The sequence below is a fragment of the Seriola lalandi genome, unplaced genomic scaffold (genome assembly GCF_002814215.2).
Source record: "Seriola lalandi dorsalis isolate HSWRI2012SDOR001 ecotype SW California unplaced genomic scaffold, Sedor1 jcf7180002054671, whole genome shotgun sequence".
In the NCBI taxonomy this organism is placed as follows: domain Eukaryota; kingdom Metazoa; phylum Chordata; class Actinopteri; order Carangiformes; family Carangidae; genus Seriola; species Seriola lalandi.
The window spans coordinates 1760511-1784792 of record NW_019525224.1 but is presented as its reverse complement, the minus strand read 5'-3'; the positions used below and the strand labels follow the sequence as shown (position 1 = coordinate 1784792).

At 41.0% G+C, this 24282-nt stretch overlaps 1 protein-coding gene across 11 annotated transcripts; it reads left to right on the top strand.

Moving 5' to 3' along the window:
- Positions 1-328: 328 nt before the first annotated feature.
- cnot1 (CCR4-NOT transcription complex, subunit 1) lies at positions 329-24179 on the top strand. 11 transcript variants are annotated; one of them, XM_023421317.2, is made up of 49 exons: positions 329-476; positions 2093-2388; positions 2515-2622; positions 5184-5276; positions 5542-5610; positions 5799-5853; positions 6809-7012; positions 7095-7263; positions 7697-7823; positions 8293-8403; positions 8615-8785; positions 8989-9116; positions 9456-9696; positions 9878-9997; positions 10343-10465; positions 10619-10770; positions 10971-11121; positions 11348-11561; positions 11893-12018; positions 12525-12649; positions 12823-13109; positions 13194-13272; positions 13418-13666; positions 13807-13947; positions 14036-14215; positions 14419-14535; positions 14637-14747; positions 14973-15050; positions 15274-15451; positions 16055-16188; positions 16349-16645; positions 16802-16942; positions 17755-17859; positions 17964-18083; positions 18344-18538; positions 18642-18784; positions 18915-19023; positions 19192-19361; positions 19708-19939; positions 20032-20280; positions 20400-20563; positions 20760-20877; positions 21007-21108; positions 21580-21753; positions 21986-22135; positions 22258-22438; positions 22715-22847; positions 22962-23096; positions 23263-24179. In XM_023421317.2, exons 2-49 carry the CDS (start codon positions 2287-2289, stop codon positions 23339-23341), a joined length of 7140 nt encoding a protein of 2379 aa, XP_023277085.1. In that variant the 5' UTR covers positions 329-476; positions 2093-2286; the 3' UTR covers positions 23342-24179. The 11 variants fall into 11 exon arrangements, with proteins under 11 accessions (XP_023277085.1, XP_023277074.1, XP_023277084.1 ...); XM_023421306.2 differs by having other exon boundaries at positions 13409-13666; positions 16034-16188; positions 21986-22159; XM_023421316.2 differs by having other exon boundaries at positions 5178-5276; positions 11348-11549.
- Positions 24180-24282: the final 103 nt, after the last annotated feature.

Genomic DNA, 24282 nt, shown 5'->3' with positions numbered 1-24282 from the left:
GCTTTGCATTGGTTTGAATGTTTATCATAAGGTGGATCTATAAGTAACGTGAGCTATGAAGTGTGTCATTCTACGTATGATGGCTCTCATATTTAATTTCAACAATCTGGCTTCACCGCCTCACTGTCTGCGTCGCCAACTTCCCGTCTCCAATATGTTCATACGCATATGTCAGATTTTCCGTACAGGTACATACATTCTCCCGTCAAGTTTGTTTTTATAGAAGTACACCGTTTTGTGCGTACGCAACGGTTATAAATGAGGCCCCAGGTGTCTACTGGCGAGCACCTTACGTTTGTGTCGCGCGGATAAGCTCACGCACTCGTCTCCAACCGTGAGCGCGCCGCGGCGGTGACAGTCGCCATTTTATTTTGAAAATCAAACAGTACTGGAGGCACAGCGACCCTACTATTTCGTCAAGTTTGCTGTGAGAAACAAGAAGGGATGAACATCTGAATTACTTTCTTGGAAGCACGGTGAGATTTATAATGTATTTTGTAAACAACCGTCGACAGATTTATATATAACACATAAGTAACGATATTTGTACGGAGGATGGCCGTTAGCCACCAGCGCGGGGTAGGTGTATTTCCTGAAAAGCAGCTGTCATATTGGTCACATTAAGAAAGTAATAATTCTTTCATTTAGCCGCATTTCTCGTGCAGTGTAGTTTACAGTAATTATATTAGTCATATTGTTTCAGGAGACAATATAGACACTAGCTCGGTGAAACGTTTGTGCGTCGTTAAAAGATAGCACTTGCAACTATAATGTTAGCGAATCCATAGACTAGTCGGAGCCCATAGAAATAAGCTAACGTTAACAAGGTTAATGCTAATGTTAGCTGGCAAGATCGCGCAAAACCCATCCGCAATACTCGCGGCCTACAGGCTCACGGCCAAGGCATGTGTAACGGTTTCGAGGTCTTAGTGATTTGTTAGCAAGTCACGCTGGTATGAAAATGTGTATTGAAGCACATAGTTAATTGACTTTTTAGATTCATACACCCCGTCTTGAAACAAGCTCGTGTTGCTGATGTTAGCTTCACGGAAATGCTAATTTGATAGCATTAGCTCGTAGCCTAGAGGGAGTTGGTAAGATTTCACAGAGGTTAACGTTAGCTATTGACCACGGGCAAGTTGTACCGATTAGAAGAGAAATTAATATAGAGCAAAGGCCTAAAGTATGTCATAGTAAACGAATACAAGTTTAACGGTTAATGTTAAAGATTGCTTAATTATCCAGTAAACATGTAGGCTAACATTAACTTCAACTTAACCCTAGCAAGTGTTTACCAGCGTCATGGTGATGTTAGCTTAAGTAGTTAGCTAGATGGCCCCACTTGCCACAAGAGTATGGTCACTGACGTTTGTTTTAAATCCATTAACTAACATAGCCGCATATCATTAGGATGTCTGGCTAAAATTATGACTCCGCTTTACGCGCAATAACATGAAGTTAGCTTGCGAGTACTTTACTGCCTTGATTTGCTACCTTAAATTAGCTTGCTCTTTGTCTCAGTGGGTGAGTTTAACTCTATCAATTAGGCATTACAAATTTCTGGTTAATTGTTCTTAGTGCTGTGCACTGCTGTATTGATTGATGATACAGCGGTAGTAATTATGCTATTGTAAGCAGAGAAGTTGGTTAATACGGTGAGCAACCTAACTAGCTTTGAATCCGTGAGCCAGCTATTGGCGTACAGTCGAGGCCTAGTACAGGCTACTGGCACGATGAGTTTATATAACTGTACGATATCTCCGTGAAAATGCTATACTCCCCTGCAAAGGTTTAACTCATACTGTCCGAATTAGTAGAGAAATGTCTGAGCAGCAGACGTGAAAAAACGTTCTTAGTGCACCTCGGGTCTGCCATGCACGTAGGCCTCAAAGCCTGTCACAATATTTTGTGTTGTGAGTGGATGGTAAATATTACCCTGCATGAAAGTAAAACATCAGCATTCTAAGTTTAGTACTTCTTTGTTTACACAGGAATGCCACCCTTTCTGTCTCACGTGTCTTTATTTGTTTGTATTGCAAAATGTTTAATATATGTAAAAAATCAATTATAAACTTTTGTCCTTTCATTACAGATGCTGAACTTGATTTTAAACTGAAGGACTTTACCTAGCACCGGGAGCCACTGATCGGGAAAATCATTTGGAACCCAACATTTTTAACACCTTTTGGGGGGGGGGAGCAGAAGTAACCTATCACTGAAGTGACTAAAGGGGAATAATGGTGATTTTGCGCCGTGCTCGGCCGCCTGCTTCCGCCCCAACCAGCAATGAATCTTGACTCGCTCTCGCTGGCTTTGTCTCAAATCAGCTATCTGGTGGACAATTTAACAAAGAAAAATTACAGAGCCAGCCAGCAAGAAATACAGCATGTAAGTGGTATCAAAGACATCAAGTGCATTATCTGTCAACAGAGATCTTATAGTGTATCAGTGTGAAGTGTATGGAAATATCTCCATGTGTCCACATGTATTGATGTTTTCCCTGTCCTGTCACAGATTGTAAATCGTCACGGTCCTGAGGCAGACAGGCATCTACTACGCTGTCTCTTCTCCCATGTGGATTTCAGTGGCGATGGTAAAAGCAGTGGCAAGGATTTTCACCAGGTAATTTTTGATTAGAAACACATTGATATTTTTTCCTAGCATTAATAGTAGTAAAGTTGCTGCAAAAAATAATAGTGTTTTTATTTAGCAAGCAAAACGGTGTTTCAGGGGCAGCATTTGTTTTTCAGTTTCTTAGTTAAATTCATTTTACAGGTTTCCCATTTACTGTTTGCCGTGTGCACACCACCAGCTGACTGAAAACACATTGATAAAACGCTGAGCGTTTAGAAATAAGAACTGCTTACTGGAAAACCAATAGCTAACTTTTAGAAATGTATAAGACACCCATTCCCGCAAACTTTTTTTTCTTTTCTTTTTTTGTTTTAACATATGTTGAAAGACAGCACTAACCATCATGAAACACAGAATTCCAATGAGAAATGTAGCCCTGTGGCAGTATAAAGGCTAACCCAGGTATCACCAATGAATTAATTTGAAGTGATTAAAAGTGACTAGTAATATAGTAATATATAAAGGGGGGGGAAGTATCAGTTTTAAAATTGTATGAACTGTTCCATAAACTCAAGCGTTTATGTAATAAATACTACTACTGCATAAATGAAGAGATCTATAATGCATAAAAATATCTGTTCTTAAACTAGATGAATACAAATAATGGTAAAAAGACAGATATGTTCTAATAAAATATTGAAACATTTTGGCATAATTGTTGTCCTGAAAAAAACAACAATAACAAAGAAACATTTGTCTTAACATTTTCAATTTATATAGAACTATTTTATTCTTTTACACAGCTGCTGCGGTAGTTTCACATCTCCTTTCAAAAGTTTGACAGTTGCACTTAAGAGATGGGATCAAACTACTCTAGCTGGTCTTCTGGAGGCGCAACATTGATTTAAAAAAAAAAAAAATGTTCAGTGAATGAGTAGTTAAATTGTCACAATAACAAAATATTTGTTTTGCATCTCCAACAAACTTTGTGAATTTATCACAACTATTTGATATTTAACCTAGCCCTTATCCCGAAACTGTCCCAGACCGTGAACACATAAGTGTGATTAACATTACCTGAAATTCTTGCCCGTTGTGACTGTAACTGCACTAGTGCCTGCAATGTAGGCAAAGTTTGTGTGGTTGTGTTTTTCCCTAAATAATCAAATTGCCACATTCTTCTTCCAGTTCCTCAAATTCAAATTTACTGACTATGAGATATTGGTAGCTGTCACAAAGTTCACTGAAACCCTCTACAGTTTCACATTAATTTACCAATTGGTCAAATACTGATATCTTAGAGAGCACTGAGCCTGACAAACGTCTATATTTCTCTCTTACTCACTAACTTAATAGTCATGCGGTTCTAAGTACAACCATTCAACGTGTTATTAAAATACAGATCTCAGACAAGATCTGATAAATTGAACTGAGACAATTTCTTTTTTTTTTTGGTCGGGTGGCTATTGTTTAAGTAAGATTAGTCTGCCCGAACAGCATTTTGGATGATTGGATAGCATCAGAAGCCCCTCTCACCCTCATCTTTCCGTCATCGGATAGAGGATGTCTGTACAACCATACTCTGTAACTCTTCAAAACCAGCGATCAGACACCTGTACCCACTTCATCCCATGAAATGCCAGGTGTGCTGAAGTCAGAGATGAGCCAGGCACTAAACTTCTCTCTCTAGCTCTCCTTTTCATTGTTACACAACTATTTGTGGCACTTTTCATGTGAACAACTGAGTGTAACACTGAATGTTTTCCAAGAGGGACTTTCTGAAAATGTGCATCGTTAACCCTGATTTTGAATAATGTGATGTTACCCCCTCTCACTGTGACGGCTTGCTTTTCACTCCACCTTCCAGTCTGTTTGGTTGGAAAAGCCAGAAGCCCGTTTCCAACATGGCCGGACAGCACATCTTAACAACTAGTTCTGAGAGGCCATAAAGTGGCCCTTATTCTTCCCAACTAGACTAACGAGTGCTCTCCTTCGATTTTAGAGTTGGTGAAAAAAATAGCATTATTAATGTATTAGTTTAAAAATAAAAGCATAACTTGCACAGGTTCCTTCTATAGGATGCTGTCTGTCTATTCAGCAACATTTGAAAACTTTGTAATTTGTACTAAACAGAGAGACGGTGCTTAAATCACTGCATGCTTACAACTGTCCCCCCTGAACTGAATGCATTTACCTCATAGGATATTGATTATTGCACCCATCACCTTTTTATATTTGGCACAGTTTACCCTCACTAACTCCTCGTCCTCTAATCATTAGCGCTCTAGGTTTATGTGTGTTTTCTGTCCTGTTTGTGCATACATCTCAAAAGAGCTTTGTTGGGAAACTTGTATTTCATAATGAATTTCTTTTACTTTACATAAATAGGCAGATTCTTTGGTTTACAGTCTTAATAGTATTTTCATCCCCTTTATGCTCATGGTAGAATTTTCCTCATTGGGTAGACATGTGAGTTAATACTGAAATTAAGTTTCATAACGATTCTTGTTACAGATTTATTGTCTTATTTTGCTCTTCACCTGCCTGTGTTCTCTTCATTCTCTTCTTCTCCTCGGTACATTTTGCTTTTCAACTTGCCCAAGACACAGTTTCTGATCCAGGAGTGTGTGTCGCTGATATCAAAGCCAAACTTTATCTCTACTCTCTGTTACGCCATTGACAATCCCCTGCACTACCAGAAGGTAAGAATTTTCAGTTTAGTGAAGACGTACTACTAAAGGCAAGCATTTAAACATTCATAGGTTAGAATTAGCTGAATCAGAAATCTGTTTTTATTCATTTCTGGATCTGAAAAAAAAAAATTGCACTGGCTTTCAGTTGGCGTGTCAGGCTGAAACTAACTCAGACATCAACTCAGAAATACATGCATGTACAAACTTATTGCAGGTGTTTATGAATAAGAAAAATTGATGATTTACATCTCATGTTCATTAAATTGTCTTTCAGAGTTTGAAGCCATCGACCCACCTATTCACTCAATTGAGTAAAGTTCTTAAGCTCAGCAAAGTCCAAGAGGTAAGCCAAGTCTGCAATGGGCATCATTAATTACCAAATTAAAAGGGACAGTGGAGATACAGTTACATAGTTTACATTTTGCAGTTAAGAAATATTGTCACCTGTCATATGTTTGACCTGAAAAGCCTCTTATCTGAAATGGGGAAGCACATTACAAATTATTTTTAATGTATTCATTTACTCCCTAGGTGATATTTGGCCTTGCTTTGCTCAACTCCAGCAACACAGACCTTCGCGGCTTTGGTAAGTAGTTCTGGAGCCTGATGTAATGAAACCTGTAGCAAACATGATCTGAATACCAAGTTATCAAAACAATTTCCACATTAGTGAATCTTTTTCTTGAGGTAAAACTAGGTTGCCACAAACTTTTTTTTTTTCTTTTTTTTTTTTATTGTATTAAACTTTGGCTGAAATTATAAATACAAATAAAAAGGCATATACATGTCCTTTTTGTATCTAAACAAAGGACTTGATGTTTTATGTGTTGTGTGGCATCCAGTTACACAAAACCACAAAATATTCCTGTACTTGCACTATAGGCAAATCAGCATTCTTTAATTCTTAAACTTGTTGATCACAAATGCAAGGCGCCACCCATGGAGGTAGTAGTGGATGATATGGTATGCAGGACATTAGACTCTAAGACTATTTACAATCACCAGTTGGCACCAGGAGCCAAAGATAAACTGACGTAAATGAACAGTATTGATATGCTGAAATATAATTAAATGTCAAGTGCCATCGTCTGCACTTACTCCCAACAGAAACTACAATGAAACGTGTACATGTAATTGGTTAGCATTATGAATAGTTTAACTGTTTGGAATAAAGTCTGTAATTATTAATGATTTTTCATGGATTGTGCTTAGATTGAAGCAAGATTTGAAATTCACCAAACACTTGGAAAGACATGCATTGTCTATGCATGCAGGCCAATGGTGTTAGTGGCAAGAAAGCGAAGGTGTGTTAATTAAGCCTTTTTAAGTTAATGTTGCATTTCATCAAGTTGTGAGAAGGATTGGTAACATTTGGGCACAGCAAAAAGAGGTGTTTGTTTAAATGATCTGAAGTTGTTTAATCACCACATCACTAATCCTAACCCCAAAATTGTGTTTTTGATAAGGGATCATCAACACAGAGAAAATTTCAGAAAAGCAATGTAACTTGTCTTACCTAGTTGTTTTTGACTGTTTTTCAGCTGCGCAGTTCATCAAGCAGAAACTTCCAGACCTCCTGCGGTCATACGTTGACGCTGATCTCGGAGGAAACCAGGAAGGTGGCTTCCAAGACATTGCCATAGAGGTCTTGCACCTACTGCTCTCCCATCTACTGTTTGGCCAGAAGGGAGCCAGCGGGGTAGGGCAAGAGCAGATTGACGCCTTCCTGAAGACACTTTGCCGAGGTATGGTGGATCAATACATATTTCCTCTGTTTTTCCAATGTTGCTGTGCCACAGTTGTTTGTGTAATTGTCTGTTGTTTCAGATTTCCCCCAGGAGCGCTGCCCTGTGGTGCTCGCACCACTGCTGTACCCTGAAAAACGGGACATTCTCATGGACAGGATCCTGCCAGACTCGGGGGAGTTAGCTAAGACCATGATGGAGAGTTCTCTTGCAGAATTCATGCAAGAAGTTGGCTATGGCTTCTGCGCTAGGTGAAATTATTCTTTTAAGCTAAATCCACAATTAACACATTCAAATTTAAAATGCTTCTGTTTGTACAAATCTTTCAGTGCAATGCCACTGAATGCAGAGTAATAACGTGAAAAACCAGTTATGGTGCATTCCGACATGGCAACATTTGGCTGCCAAGGTGCTATTGCATGCATTGTACAAGACTGAGACACTGAATACAGATCTCATAGACACCATTTAGTTTACGATAACATGTTTTTTCTAACACGTTTTACGACAAAAGAAATTGTAAAAATTAGCAATCTAAAGGCTAAAAACAAGGTGTTTGCCCAGATTTTGTTCTTTACTATTCTATCCTTTATATCATTTCTGAGTGATTGTAATTAATATTGAATGATGATGATGGCTCATAGTCAACACTGACCTATTTGGCCTATTTGTCTTTGTATCCAGTGTGGATGAGTGCAGAAATATAATCCTCCAGTATGGGGTGAGAGAAGTGACGGCCAGCCAGGTAGCCAGGGTCCTGGGCATGATGGCTCGTACCCACTCTGGCTTAACTGATGGCATCCCTCTACAGGTGAGTTGCTTAATTCAAATTTCTTATTTAATGGAAGGGCCCTGGGCTGCCAAAAGTATTAAGGTCTCTTTGATTCTTTTTTTGGTTTACTTGATATAGACTAAAGAAAATAATAACATTTAATTGTAGTTGTAGTTCATATATATTCACACTGACATATTACAACATGGTGCTGCAGGTAGGATATAATGGGTGAAGCAGAGCTTTTTGCTAGAAACGGCTTCATATGAAGATTAACAAGCACGCCTCAGATGTTGTGTGCAGGCTGTGAAATCATAACATTGACCTAAGAGGGACTAAAAAGCTCTCTAGAGATGGAGAGTTGTTTAATTAATGACTGTGTAAAAGGAAAGGAGGAATTCATGATGTCAGTATCAATAATTCAATCATTTTAATATTTGTACTGGGTTCAGTACATTTCAGTACATCAAAGCTTAAAAGTTCTCTTCTTTTGTGTTTTCTCTTACAGTCCATCTCCGCTCCAGGAAGTGGTATCTGGAGTGATGGTAAGGATAAGAATGATGGCTCGCAGGCACACACTTGGAATGTTGAGGTTCTCATTGACGTCGTCAAAGAAGTGGTAAGTGAACCATCAGTTTATTGCAAATAGTTAGCCAAATAGCCATAACTTTTTCTGAGTAATATTTGTTTGTTTTTTTTCCCCCAAGTTAACACAGTAGTCTGAGTGTAGTCTCATAAACCTGACACTGAATGTTGCAGAAATTAGTTTTAGTATCGGATTGTTCTCAAAAATGACTGAGGATTCACTTTTGTTTTTCTCTGAACCCTAGAATCCCAACCTGAACTTCAAAGAGGTGACGTACGAACTGGATCACCCAGGTTTTATAATCCGGGACAGTAAAGGCCTGCAAATAGTGGTGTATGGCATTCAAAGGGGGTTGGGCATCGAGGTGTTCCCTGTCGATCTCATCTATCGTCCATGGAAACACGCAGAGGGACAGGTAACTGACCGATATCTTCCCCAGCAGGATGATGTGATCCTAAGTGTTTAATTGTAGTGGCAAACTTGAAGGGAATATTTTGCTGTCAAAAATAAGGGTAAAAAAACTAATGCCAATAAAGGAATTCATTTGTGTCTAGACACAGTGCAGTTTGTGTGGTTAAGGTGGATCTTTGTGTCTAACTACTTTGTTTCTTTTTTCAGCTGTCGTTCATTCAGCACTCCCTGATGAGCCCAGAGGTGTTTTGTTTTGCTGACTACCCTTGCCACAATGTGGCCACTGACATCCTTAAGGCCCCACCAGAGGATGACAACCGGGAGATTGCCACATGGTAATGAGCTTGTAGTTTGTCTTATTTTTCCTTACTAGGTACAAGTTTTGAAGTATTCAGATTTTCAACATTCATTTATTTTCAGTTTTCATACATTGTATTTAGCTGCATATTTGAAGCAGCGCCTTGTATCATGTGATAGTGTCATGTGATAATAAATATCCACATTAGCAAGCAGGGTTTCCCTTAGCCTGTTATGGTGGAGGCATTTTTGACAAACTAAATGCTATTCAGTCCTTGAGTGGTTACATCACTTAAAATGAAATAGGATGCCTTGCTGGTTTGAACCTTTTACTGCCGCTATAATGTGTTTGACTGAGTGTCACTAACTCTTAACAGGAAAAGTCTGGACCTGGTGGAGAGCCTGCTAAGGCTGTCTGAAGTGGGTCAGTATGAGCAGGTGAAGCAGCTGTTTAGCTTCCCAATCAAGCACTGCCCAGATATGTTAGTGCTGGCATTACTGCAGATCTCCACCTCCTGGCACACACTGCGCCATGAACTCATCTCTACCCTCATGCCCATCTTTCTGGGCAACCACCCCAATTCTGCCATTATCCTGCACTACGCCTGGCATGGACAGGTTGGTGTTTGAATCTGTCTTATCATTAATCTTTGGTGATTTCATGTTAAGAGGTCATGTTTTTTCTCTTTTCCTTTGGTACTTTCATTATTGGTTGTCTTGATTATTTGTCAGTAAGTTTTGTGTTTTTTTTGCCTTGGTTATATACTTTAAAAAAAAAACCTGTTGGTTCTCTTTCCAGGGACAGTCTCCCTCCATCCGTCAGCTAATAATGCATTCTATGGCTGAGTGGTACATGAGAGGGGAGCAGTATGACCAAGCTAAGCTGTCACGCATTCTGGATGTGGCCCAGGACTTGAAGGTTTGTCAGAATAGACTAATCATTGACATGAAGATCCCTTTGAATCTTCAACATAAAGCAGAAAATAATTAGGCAATAGCGTCAAAGCACACAGGACTGTTACACTGAATTTGTTCCGCCATGTTTTTTTATGATTTACAATTTTTAAGCAGCATTTCATTAGAAAACACAGCTTATAGGTTACAGGGACATACTATTTATCCTGTGAAAAGAAGTGTACAAATGACAGATGATGTGAGATTCAGTGATGCTTCTTATTCTTAGTGTTAGTAATAATTAGTAATAAAGATGGGATAGTGATTTTGTTCTATCTTCAAATACTTACATAAGTTTTCTTTTCTCCAGTCTCTATCGATGCTGCTGAATGGTACTCCATTTGCCTTTGTTATTGACCTTGCTGCACTTGCCTCCCGCCGTGAATACCTCAAACTTGATAAATGGCTGACTGATAAAATAAGAGAGCATGGGGTATGTCTTTCATCTAAAGTCATTCAAGTACATTAATTCTCAAAAATCAATAAGCCTGTTAGTTTTCTTGTTTAACCCATTGTGTATTCAATATATTACCCTAAGGACATTGTATTTTACAATAATTTTGTGGTGTTTGTTTGTGTGTGGCAGGAACCTTTTATCCAGGCGTGTGTGACATTCCTGAAAAGGCGCTGCCCATCCATTATGGGGGGTCTGGCCCCAGACAAGGACCAGCCTAAAAGCGCCCAGCTGCCACCAGAGACCTTAGCCACCATGCTGGCCTGCCTCCAGTCCTGTGCAGGGTAAGAGGCGATTTAGCTTTGTTTCCCTTACTGTAATTAATTAATTTCCCCGGCGCATTTGATGGTGTGTTGACCACAAAATACTTTTTTGAGAACAATATTCAAACTGAGTTTGTAAAGAACTACTGATAAAGACACCATTCGTGCTATTGTATACCTCCTTTTTTTAAAGATTTTTTTTTTTTTTACTTCATCCTTAGGAGTGTGTCCCAGGAGTTGTCTGAGACCATCCTGACCATGGTTGCCAACTGCAGCAATGTAATGAATAAAGCCCGGCAGCCGCCACCAGGGGTAATGCCGAAAGGACGTGCCCCCAGCACCAGCAGCCTAGATGCCATCTCACCTGTACAGGTAAACTTTGAAATGCCTTTTTAATGTTAGAAATTGATGGCAACAAAACTGCCTAAAAAACATAAAATATAACAGATTACACTGATATCTTTGTCATATTGTTATATTTTAACTTTTTAATATATCAGTGAACATCATGGATATGTTGCTCAAGCATCCTCAGGTTTGGAGAGTGTCTGGTGACTCTCCCCATCCCTGCCTTATCAACTTTCTCACTCTTCTCTAGGTGGACCCTCTTTCTGGCATGGGTTCCTTGAACTTGGGGGGCACAGCCACCTCCCACACTCAGAGCATGCAGGGTTTCCCAACCTCACTGAGTTCAGCTTTTAGTAATCCCCAGTCCCCAGCCAAGGCCTTCCCACCACTCTCCAACCCAAACCCGAGCACACCATTTGGGGGCATTGGCAGCCTGTCCTCGCAGCTCCCTGGTATGGACTCTGGTACTATGCTATTTGATTATCTTCTTTTTAGACAAACATAAGTTCACCCTGAATATGCAGGTCATACATCAAAGCCATTTGATTCAGTCCTCTTTTGTTTTTGTGAGAAACAGTTAGTAGTTACACCTTACAGCTTAAGTAAACTGACAGGTTCAGATCTGTAACCTTATAAGTTTATATCATGTGAAATCCAGTCAAAAGGGACCAGAGAAACATTTTGTAAAGGGTAAAAAATTTGTCGAAACATCCTGCAGGATCACATAGGGTAGTAGTTCAGACAGTGAAGGGGAGGTGTGGATTGAAATGACTGAAGTGTTGTTTTCACTTCTAGGTCCCTTGGGCTCAGGCATCGGCTCTGGTATTGGCTCGAGTCTAGGGATGCCAACTGTAAGCACCGACCCATTTGGCACCAGGAAGATGAGCACACCAGGCCTGAATCCACCAACCTTTCAGCAGAGTAAGATGAAGGCCTGTAAGTGGTGGTGGTAGTGGTGTGACTGAGAGCCCCGCCCTGCGCTGCTCAGCACTGTATTTCCTCTGCAGTGATAATGATTATTGTCTTAATTGCTCATTTATTTCTAGTGCACCTTAGTGTGCTACACCAATACGGTTTTCAAGTCCTTACCAAGAGCTTTTAAAAGACTCAATTTGTACATCTTCTAAACATTTAGGTGACTTAACTTTCTTTTTCATTTCATGTCATATAACTGATAAAACGTGTTTATCGTAGAGGAAATACAGATCAGTCTTCCATTCCTTGTCTGCTTATGCTGACAGCCCCACTTTAGTGTCATTTGTTTCTCTTAAGCATGAAAAAGAGGTCTAACTTGACTTGATCAGTTGGAAACCTTTTTTGTGCGTGATGTATCACTTGACTGCACAATAATTATCATCAGTGTATAAATTACTTGGCCCATGCTGCACCAGCATTGCACTAAATGTGATGCACCTCTCTTCTCCCAGCTGACCTTTCTCAGGTGTGGCCCGAGGCAAACCAGCACTTTAGTAAGGAGATAGACGATGAAGCAAACAGTTACTTCCAGCGCATCTACAACCACCCACCTCACCCAACTATGTCTGTGGATGAAGTATGTAGTGATGTTATTCATTTGTTTCTTGTTGAAATACAAATTGACCTAAGATAAATATGTGCATACTTTGTGGGAATTATTGGCCACCATTGATTAGTTTTACTCATCAATATTCTAAATAATGTTGCTGCTCTTTAAAGCAACTAATCTCCCACTGCATTATTGTGTAGGTACTGGAGATGCTTCAGAGGTTCAAGGATTCTACCATCAAGCGGGAGCGAGAGGTGTTCAACTGCATGCTTCGGAACTTGTTTGAGGAATACCGGTTCTTCCCCCAGTACCCCGACAAGGAGCTGCACATCACTGCCTGCCTTTTTGGTGGAATTATTGAGAAGGGTCTTGTTACATACATGGCCCTGGGCTTGGCCCTCCGATATGTCCTTGAAGCCTTAAGAAAACCGTATGGATCTAAAATGTATTACTTTGGAATTGCTGCCCTAGATAGGTTCAAGAACAGGTAATGACATTATTTCTGTTGTAAAATCAATATTAATATAACATCAGTCATCTTGTGTCGAGCTAACATATCTTATATTTCTAGACTAAAGGACTACCCTCAGTATTGTCAACACCTCGCTTCAATTGCCCACTTCTTGCAGTTCCCCCATCATTTACAAGAGGTAATCAGGTTTCCTTAATTTATTTCATTTTTGTTCACCATTCTTAAAGTCTTAGTTTGTCCCGGCACTGATGAAAGAAAGGGCTTCCCAAATACAGATAAATTAAATCTCTCGCTCTGCACCTTTCAATATCCTGTGTGTGCAGTATATCGAGTATGGCCAACAGTCACGGGACCCTCCGGTGAAGATGCAAGGCTCCATCACCACACCTGGAAGTCTAGCACTGGCACAAGTTCAAGCCCAGGCCCAGTCACAGCAATCTGGTGGTCCCAAAGCCCCACAGCAAGGTCAGCCCAGCACCCTTGTCACCACCACCACGACCACAACAACAGCAGCCAAGACCACCACCATTACAAGACCAACGGCTTCCAGCGGCTTCAAGAAGGATGTGCCTGTGAGTTTGACTTATGACCGAACATCCGAATATGTTTGTTGTCAGTGCTTTACAATTGGTTTGTTTTTCTGCATGGGAAAAAATATACAGTATTTAGACACCAGTTTCAAATATTTAATTGTTCTTGCTCCTACCTGCAGCCATCCATAAACACTACCAACATTGATACCCTGCTGGTGGCCACTGACCAAACAGAAAGGATTGTAGAGCCTCCAGAGAATGTCCAGGAGAAGATTGCTTTTATCTTCAACAACCTTTCTCAGTCCAACATGACACAGAAGGTAAAGGGACACTGACAAAACATCACTGTATCTCAAGAACCTTAGTAGTCAAATAAGGCTTCTTTTGAATGGTATCTCCTGCTTCCAGGTTGAGGAGTTGAAAGAGACGGTGAAGGAGGAGTTTATGCCCTGGGTGTCTCAGTACCTAGTGATGAAGCGTGTCAGCATTGAGCCCAACTTCCACAGTCTGTACTCCAACTTTCTGGACACGCTCAAGAACCCGGAGTTTGTAAAGATGGTTCTGAATGAGACTTACAGAAATATCAAGGTAAAACAGTGGCTCAAGGGCTTCAAAATCTTCAAAAGAGCAAACATTTTGTTCTTTATTTGCTACCTACTATAAATAGTTTTTGAGTGTTTTGCCTGCCAAATACTTCCCTAGTATAAAATATTTCTCAGTAGCCCTTTTCACACATGATACATCCAACATTGCACAATACTGACATGTCCCTCACATCTTTTTTTTTGCAGGTCCTCTTGACCTCAGACAAGGCAGCTGCCAATTTCTCTGATCGCTCCCTGCTGAAGAATCTGGGCCACTGGTTGGGCATGATTACACTGGCCAAAAACAAGCCAATCCTCTATACAGTAAGATTTTGTGACAAGTTTGTTGGCTCTGTATAATTTAGTGGTGGGTCTCCTGTCACATTTTTGAGTTGGTTAAATTTATTTTTCCACCTTTTTCCTAGGATCTGGAGGTCAAGTCTCTGTTACTGGAGGCCTATGTGAAAGGCCAGCAGGAGCTACTGTATGTGGTTCCTTTTGTGGCCAAAGTTTTGGAGTCCAGTCTACGTAGCATGGTGAGTAACACAGGTGTAGGCTGAGAGACATCCATGCGATTTGGGATTACCTCATACCACTGCCCATATAAGATAATGTAATGTTTACTTCAGACAAAAATATTGTGTTTTATTATTTCCTCAAACATAGTGAATAGAAGAATGAATGTATCTGATTTCACCATTTGATGTTCCTTGGATTCTTTATGGTGATTTTAACCAATGTATGTTTCTTTGATCCTGTAGGTTTTCAGGCCCCAGAACCCCTGGACTATGGCCATCATGAATGTCCTTGCTGAGCTTCATCAGGAACATGACCTCAAGGTAATAGAATACTCTCCCTAGTAGCCATTTAAACCCAAGCAGCAGACTGTAAGTGCAGTCCATTGAAACCATAGTAAAGAGGCTCACAGCTTTTTTCTTTTTTAACATTTTTGGTTTGGTGCGAGTTATGCCCTTCTGTTGTTACATAACAGTAATATATTAACAGTAATACTAGTAGACAAGTGTAAAATTATTGCTCACATTGTTCTCTTGTTTATTGCAGCTGAACTTAAAGTTTGAGATTGAAGTTCTGTGTAAGAACTTGTCCCTGGACATCAATGACCTGAAGCCAGGAAATCTGCTTAAGGACAAGGAGAAGCTAAAGAGCTTGGAGGAGCAGCTATCCGCACCAAAGAAAGAGGCAAAGCCCCCAGAGGAGATGCTACCAGTTTCTACCACAGGTGGATGCTCCATATTTGTTCAGTTTTTTGATGTTCTTCTTAACCTTCAACTACATCTGAACTATTGCAGTTTTAAAGCTATGTGCTTTAACTGTGCCTTAGGCAATGATAATCAGTTAAAAACTAAAAATATGAATGTATACTGTTTGCCTTTTTATGCTTTGTAATAATCCTGTGTGACATGTATTGAGCTGTGGTTCAGAAGTATTAACTTCATGTGAAAACAGAACTGCAGTAATGACTCTCGTCCCAAATGATTGAAGAAATTAACCATTACCCTTCTAAAACTATTTAAGTCTGGCATAAACCTAAGATAATCTTTATTAAATTTGATTTTGAACATGAGGTTAATAATTCACATATCAGTATCTTAAAAATGTGTGATTTTCACTGTATCACCTACCCCTGTTTTGTTGTATCGGCTGTCTTTTTCTCTGAAGTTCTTTTTGAACACGCTGAGAAGAACTTAAGAGCTTAGTGTTAATTGTTTTTGTCACTTGTTTGCTTGCTTTCTGTTAATGTTGTCTGGACAAGCTGCTTTTTCTTGTGATTTTAATCAAACTAGCGTTTTGTGACCAACAGGAGACTTTGTTCCGTTTGCAGCTCCTCCCTCAACTCCAGCTGCCACCACCACCACTTGCACAACCACCGGGCCCCCCACCCCACAGTTCAGTTACCATGACATCAATGTGTATGCCTTGGCAGGCCTGGCTCCACACATCAATATAAATGTCAATGTAAGTATTGGGAACCTGCAAATCCCTGGCAGAAATGTTAATGAAGTCAGTGCACCACTTAAGACACACACCCTCTCTTTCATCTTTTCTTTCTTCTTTAATTCTTTTGATTGTAATCCCTTTCTTGACTTTTCTCTAATGCTCCATCTCTTCTCTTCAGATCCCTCTGCTACAGGCCCATCCTCAGTTAAAGCAGTGTGTACGTCAATCAGTAGAGCGAGCTGTTCAGGAGCTAGTGCATCCTGTGGTTGATCGCTCTATCAAAATTGCCATGACAACCTGTGAGCAGATTATTAGGAAGGACTTTGCCCTGGATTCGGAGGAGTCCCGCATGCGTGTCGCTGCCCACCATATGATGAGAAACCTGACTGCAGGCATGGCCATGATCACCTGCCGTGAGCCCCTGCTCATGAGCATTGCCACCAACCTTAAGAACAGCTTTGCTGCTGCACTGAGGGTAAGCTGAAAACCTCCATAAAGGTTTATGTCTTCAATTGCTAGTGCTCCATAAAATATACAGAGCTTTATTTGCCTACACACCCATCCTCCCTTCTGTTTGTCTGATAGTTTGTATAATTCCTGCTTCTTTAACTTACTCTGTTTATTCTCCCAGGCACCTACCCCCCAACAGAGGGAAATGATGGAAGAGGCTGCAGCACGGATTGCTCAAGACAACTGTGAATTGGCTTGCTGCTTCATTCAGAAAACGGCCGTGGAGAAAGCTGGTCCTGAAATGGACAAGAGACTAGCAACGGTGAGACTTAAAGAAGACCAGTACAGCAGCTGGAAATGCATTTCTGATATCAGCTGTGGCTAGTGTCCCCTCAGAATGAAATGTGTGAAAATGAATTAAGCCATTTTCATGATCAACATTAGTTGAAAATAATTATTTATAAAAATCTATAATTAGTGCCAGCCCCAAGACAGAGTGTTAGTCAAAGTTAAGTTTTTACAACTACGAATATTGATGCGTGATATACCGATACTAGAAAGGTATTGCAATACCCTGCTGTTAAAAACTGTACTATACCCAATTTTATCAGTACCCATACTTAAAGAATGACTCTATTTAATAAGAGCTGTATCTCCTGAGTTGTGTTGATGTGTGACAGTGGAGCAGAGTGTCTGTAGAGCCTTCTGCTTCCACTCTACATGAAAGCAAAAAAACAATAGGCGCAAATACCAGTGCTCTTGCCGACCGTTCACGGCTTGTTGACAAAGCAGATGCACAAAGCGAAATATGGCAATATTTTGTTCACTCAGATATGTAAGCAAAATATTTAGCGAGGTCATGTATCAAAACTCATAAATTTAGTGTTGTGAGAGCACTAATTCAGAACTATGCATGTTGCTCTTGACGGGGATTTTTATTGCCACCATGACTAAAAGAAAAAGTTTGCCAGTACTGTCTTTAGAGGTAAAATCCTCTGCTAGGATGCATGAGGATTTCACAAGTAGTGTTAATTGTATAATTTTCATTATCATCTTTTGTGTTATTTAAGTTAAAATATATTTTGCTTTGAAGGAAAAGTGCCAGGTTTATTAATCAGATCTCTACTCTTGTAGGAGTTTGAGCTGAGAAAGCATGCACGCCAAGAGGGACGGCGTTATTGTGATCCCGTTGTTCTGACTTACCAAGCTGAACGTATGCCTGAGCAGATCAGACTCAAGGTAAGATCACATCCAGTCATGCAAATAACAGAGATGTATCCACAGACTGACGGTTTTTGGAGGCTTTTTTCTGATAAGTAACAAAATGCATGTCTGTGTTGTAGGTGGGAGGAGTGGACCCGAAACAACTGGCTGTATATGAGGAGTTTGCCAGGAACGTTCCAGGTTTCCTACCCAGTAATGATCTCTCACAGCCCACTGGATTCTTGGCTCAGCCCATGAAGGTGAGTTTTTTTTCTTCTTCCTGTTACACCCCAAACTAAACTGTTTACAGTGCTTATCAAAAAACAATTGTTTATTTTTCAGATTTTTGCCAGTCTTGACCAAAAGCAAACAATTACCCTAACAGTAATAAAATAAAACAGCCAACACTTAAACTAAGTGCTTCTTTTTTTTCCAATGTCAAGAAATTTGAGTCACAGATGGGTATTGCCGTTTTAAACCCACACAAATGAATTCCATCTTTCTATATTTCTGTTCACAGCAACAGGCATGGGCCACAGATGATGTAGCTCAGATCTACGATAAGTGCATGGCAGACTTGGAACAACATCTTCATGCCATACCTCCTGCCCTTGCCATGAACCCCCTGACCCAGGCATTGCGCAGCCTGCTGGAGGCTGTGGCTTTGGCCAGGAACTCCAGGGATGGCATCGCTGCACTTGGCCTGCTGCAGAAGGTAGGACAGTTACTTTTATGGCTGCAGTTAAGTCTTTAGAAATGGTGAGAGAATTAATTTGTGTTAGCCTGTGCTTTGCTAAGTTGGTTTCTCTATCTTCCAGGCTGTGGAAGGTCTTCTTGATGCTACTAGTGGGGCTGATGCTGACTTGCTGCTTCGCTACAGAGAGTGCCACCTGCTGGTGCTTAAAGCCCTGCAGGATGGACGTGCCTATGGACCACAGTGGTGCAATAAGCAGATCACCAGGTGAATCAGGACACATTTAATTTCAAATTGTTACTCCCTGTGGTGCATGACACAAGGTAGCTCCATAAATGGGATAGTTTGTAATAATTAGTTGGTGTTTCTAATTCGCATGCTGTGCTTGTGTTTACAGGTGTCTGATTGAATGTCGTGATGAGTACAAATACAACGTAGAAGCAGTGGAGCTTCTGATCAGGAACCATCTTGTGAATATGCAGCAGTATGACTTGCATCTGGCACAGGTAAATAGTACACACTTTGAGTATCCTACAGTTATTAGTTAACATCAGCTCGTCGTTATTCCTGCACCTTGATCAGGAGATTTGTGATTCAGTTGCTCATGTGTGTGTGTCTAGCCAAGTAAAGCTTCAAGTGCCATTACTCTAATGTCAGTTTTTGTTTTCTACCAGTCAATGGAAAATGGATTGCACTACATGGCAGTTGCATTTGCCATGCAGTTGGTGAAGCTGTTGCTGGTGGATGAACGCAGTGTCAGTCATGTCACAGAGGCTGATCTGTTTCACACAATTGAGACTTTAATGAGGACCTGTGCACACTCCAGAGCCAACGCACCCGAGGGGTAAAGAACTAGTACAGTGATAAAACATGTTTTTTTCATTTGTTGTATCTATAGACCACAAGTTTCTGTTTCAGAATATGGCTACATTGATGGCAGGAATAGTTAGAAGCCCCAATGCTGCGACCATATTGTGATTATCTGCAACACTGACCCTCTTGCATAGCAAACATTTTACTAGATTTCTTGGGTCGCATCGAGTCTAATCCACGTAGTGTTTACCAGTTCATTGTAGATTTTCTGATATTTCGAATTTTGCCCAAGACTTAGTAGTGTATGTGCACAGACCCTTTTAGTTCCCGAATTCAATTGTTTTTTAAAACTGTGTTCTTTTTCTCCTGATTCCCAGTCTTCCCCAGCTTATGGATGTTGTTCGCTCCAACTATGAAGCCATGATTGACCGGGCCCACGGTGGACCCAACTTTATGATGCACTCTGGGATTTCACAGGCTTCAGAATATGATGATCCCCCAGGCCTGAGGGAGAAGGCAGAGTACCTCTTGAGGGAGTGGGTGAACCTCTATCACTCAGCTGCCGCTGGCAGGGATAGCACCAAAGCATTTTCTGCCTTTGTTGGCCAGGTAAACACTCAGTTATCACTTAAGTAAAAATGCTCAAAAACCAGGACTTTCCTCCTCATGTTTACCACGTCTTCCCTCTTTTCTTTCTCCAGATGCACCAGCAGGGTATCTTGAAGACAGATGACCTGATCACAAGGTTCTTCCGGCTGTGCACAGAAATGTGTGTGGAGATAAGCTATCGGGCACAGGCTGAGCAGCAGCACAACCCAGCAGCCAGTGCAGCCATCATCAGAGCCAAGTGTTACCATAACCTGGATGCCTTTGTGAGGCTCATAGCCCTGCTGGTCAAACACTCTGGAGAGGCCACCAATACAGTGACAAAAATCAACCTCCTCAACAAGGTACAGCAACATGACATACATAAAAACAGACATTATAAGGTGATGTATTACACACACACACACACACAACGCCCCTTGGACCTGGTGTAATTTATTCTGACTCTACATTCTGCCTCTAGGTGCTGGGTATTGTAGTTGGGGTGTTGATCCAGGACCACGATGTCCGTCAGACAGAATTCCAACAGCTGCCATACCACCGCATTTTTATCATGCTGCTGTTGGAGCTCAATGCCCCTGAACATGTCCTGGAAACCATCAACTTCCAAACCCTCACCGCCTTCTGGTAAGACATCCACGTTCAACAACCACATCTGAACAGTTGAACCTCCCGCTGAGGAACTGTTCTGTTTGTAGGTCAAAATGATGAATGGCTAGTGCTGAAATTGTCCCCAAAATTCAGATGTTTTGAATGGTTTTTTTTTTTTGTCTGTAAGTTACCTGCACTTTGATTTGGATTTAATTTTTCATTTCATCTGCAGCAATACCTTCCACATCCTGAGACCCACCAAAGCACCCGGCTTTGTGTACGCCTGGCTGGAACTCATCTCCCATCGCATCTTCATTGCCAGGATGCTAGCGCACACACCACAGCAGAAGGTACACAAGAATCTAATTTTCACAGACTTTTAAAAGCTTACATTCAGTATTGTTCAGAGACACATCTTGCTGCTTTCCCCGTCTTTGTGGTTTTTGATTTTGATCTAATTGACTCGTGTTGTCTTCCAGGGCTGGCCCATGTACGCACAGCTGCTGATTGATCTCTTCAAGTACCTGGCCCCTTTCCTGAGGAATGTAGAGCTCAACAAACCTATGCAAATCCTCTACAAGGTGCTCTCTCCTTTTTCCTTAGTAACAGCTGCCTATATCAGACAAGTTTGACAGTTTCTGCCCATTTTTTTGTTTGATTAACCTTGCACTGAAACATGGCATTGTAGATGACTTATGATAAATTAAGTCATTAATCAATAATAAGTACTTTTTTCCAGTCAGTCAACTTCTGACTGAAACGGTCAACAACTGACAAACACAGTGAAGTGCAATATACTGCAATACTTTCTTTTGTGATACCTTGATAGACCAATGCCAATATAATGACACTTGATTGATGACTGGCTGAAGAATGTCTGACTTATTTAGTAGCAAGTATTACATCAAGTGTTTTTAGCAGTGTCAGTTTTGTGGTAAATGTGCAGATGTTTCCTGTTAAATAATAAATGTTTTAACAAATCGTGAAACTAATGTTGTTTTTCCTCCTGTCTTTTTTTTAATTTTTTTTTTTTTTTTTTTTGGCTGTTTTAGGGCACACTGCGAGTGCTCCTGGTCCTGCTGCATGACTTCCCAGAGTTCCTGTGTGACTACCATTATGGTTTCTGTGATGTTATTCCACCGAACTGCATCCAGCTGCGAAACCTCATCCTCAGTGCCTTTCCACGCAACATGAGGCTCCCTGACCCTTTCACACCTAATCTCAAGGTAGAGTCTCTCTCTCACTCTCACCCTGTCTCTCACTCTGAGATCAACAGTTGATTACACACTCGGTGACAGCTGCCTCAAAGTGTGGTGTAGATCAGCTGTTTGGTAAGCGTGGTGGGCATTTCCAGCCTAAAGTCTGGTGTGTTTTGCTTTGTTTGAACATTGATTACAAGACTAGCAATTGATCTAATAAGTCTGTCCTTTATCAACCCCCACCCCTCTCTCTCTGCAGGTGGACATGCTGAGTGAGATCAACATCGCTCCCCGTATCCTCACCAACTTCACAGGCGTCATGCCTTCCCAGTTCAAGAAGGATCTGGACTCGTACCTGAAGACCCGATCACCGGTCACTTTCCTGTCCGAACTGCGCAGCAACCTGCAGGTAGGCAGGCATCTATTCGACGATGTAATTGTTACAAACACCACCTACAGTCTCAAAATACTTCAATTAATGTCAATGCAATTTTGTATTCAACTTTTTAATTTTTATTTTTTGTGTCCTAGGTGTCCAATGAGCCAGGAAATCGCTACAACATCCAGCTGATCAATGCTCTAGTGTTGTATGTAGGCACACAGGCTATTGCTCACATCCACAACAAGGGCAGCAGCCCCTCCATGAGCACGATCACTCACTCTGCACACATGGACATCTTCCAGAACCTGGCTGTGGATCTGGACACTGAGGGTAAGGGAGCAGCAAACAAAATGTATCAGTTTTCTGTCAAATAATAGATGAGCAGTCGGTCAGCACTAAAACCTTCAGGCTGTCTTCCTATACCATCTGTAAAGACAGTTTGACATTACCTGGGACCCTGTGTGGGTTGCAGGTACATTCAACATTTCACAGTCTCTAAAGCTCCAGTGTTACTTAGTAGAAGCAAGTTTTTTTTGTTGAAGATTTGAGAAATTCTGCAATAAAGCAGACAATTCTGATCAGGTTTCTGCTGTCATATCTTCTCAGGACGTTACCTGTTCTTGAATGCAATCGCCAATCAGCTGCGATACCCCAACAGCCACACTCACTACTTCAGCTGCACTATGCTCTATCTGTTTGCTGAGGCAAACACAGAGGCCATCCAGGAGCAGATCACCAGGTGAGTCTGAGTGACTTTATCATTTCAAAAGAAGGAATACATCCAGCTATCGCCGAGTTGAAGTTAAGTACAAGTGCTGCTAGTTAAAACGTTGCCCCTCACCCTCCCCTCCAGGGTTCTGTTGGAGCGGCTGATAGTGAACAGGCCTCACCCATGGGGTCTCCTTATCACCTTCATTGAGCTGATCAAGAATCCTGCCTTCAAGTTCTGGAGCCACGACTTTGTGCACTGTGCCCCTGAGATTGAAAAGTAGGTTCCCTCTTTGTACTTGTACTTAATACAGGAACTGCACAAGAATAAAACTCATTGCTGTTTTATGGAGAATGTTGATTATAATAAAGAGATAAAGTATTGTCAGCTTTAACTTCGACTGTTCTGCTGATGTTAATGTCTTATCCCTCCCCTCTGTCCTCAGGCTGTTCCAGTCAGTAGCCCAGTGCTGCATGGGACAGAAGCAGGCCCAGCAGGTGATGGAAGGCACCGGTGCCAGCTAGCCTGTGCACCAGCCAGCTCGTAGCCCTTGGGAGAGATGCCGCGGCCTTGACCCACTCCCCCACCACACACATGTTGGCACTGGATAAACTGGCAACCACAGTCATTTGAAATGTGGCTGAAAGGACTACTGCTCACGGATCTAAAGATTAGATTTTTGTTTATCCCTTTGGGGCTGAATTGAGAAGGAGAGAATGGGTTGGGACATGCTGTTTAATATACTTTTTTGATGCTTTGATGTAAATATTGAAAAAAGGGAGAACGGGAGAGTAAATAAGTGGAGAACAATTCACATGTCAAATAAAATGTATCCTGACATGTAAAGACATCTTAACATATTTTCACTCACTACCAAAGTCCTTGGTTTGCTTCTCTCCACACAGATCCTTTTTTTCAGACCGTTTTTGTTTTGATTTCAGAGGCTGAATGGTAGATGATTGAAGAAAAAAGCTGCCTGCTATTTTCATTTGATTCCTTTTTATCCCTGAGTGGGACAGGAAGATGTAGTTTAGTCTGCCAGGTGGGGTGGGGGTCTGCTCCTGGTGTGTTGGTGGAGACAGTTTGCTGATGGTTTGTCCAAACTGGCTCTGGACGTCTCTCCCTGGCACTTGTAAAATTGTGCAAAGTGATGGTGACATCGTATCTTGACAATTTGTACAAAGATCCAAATTGAAGAACAACAATAGAAGGACCAATACAGCCCATTTTGTAACATTTTGAATGTTTTGTAAATGTATTGGTCCATGTGTTGTATTTTGTAGTCCTTTCTAGTTTGCCTTTAGTTCTTGCTACTTAACTGCAGTATGCATACATACAGGAAATAAAGCATTCAAACTGCAATGCATCTGTGTTCTTTTAGGACTACAAAAGTAAGATGATGTTGCTAATATATCAGGTGTTTCGATTACAAGGTATCTTCTAGTATCTAGAAAACCAACATTCA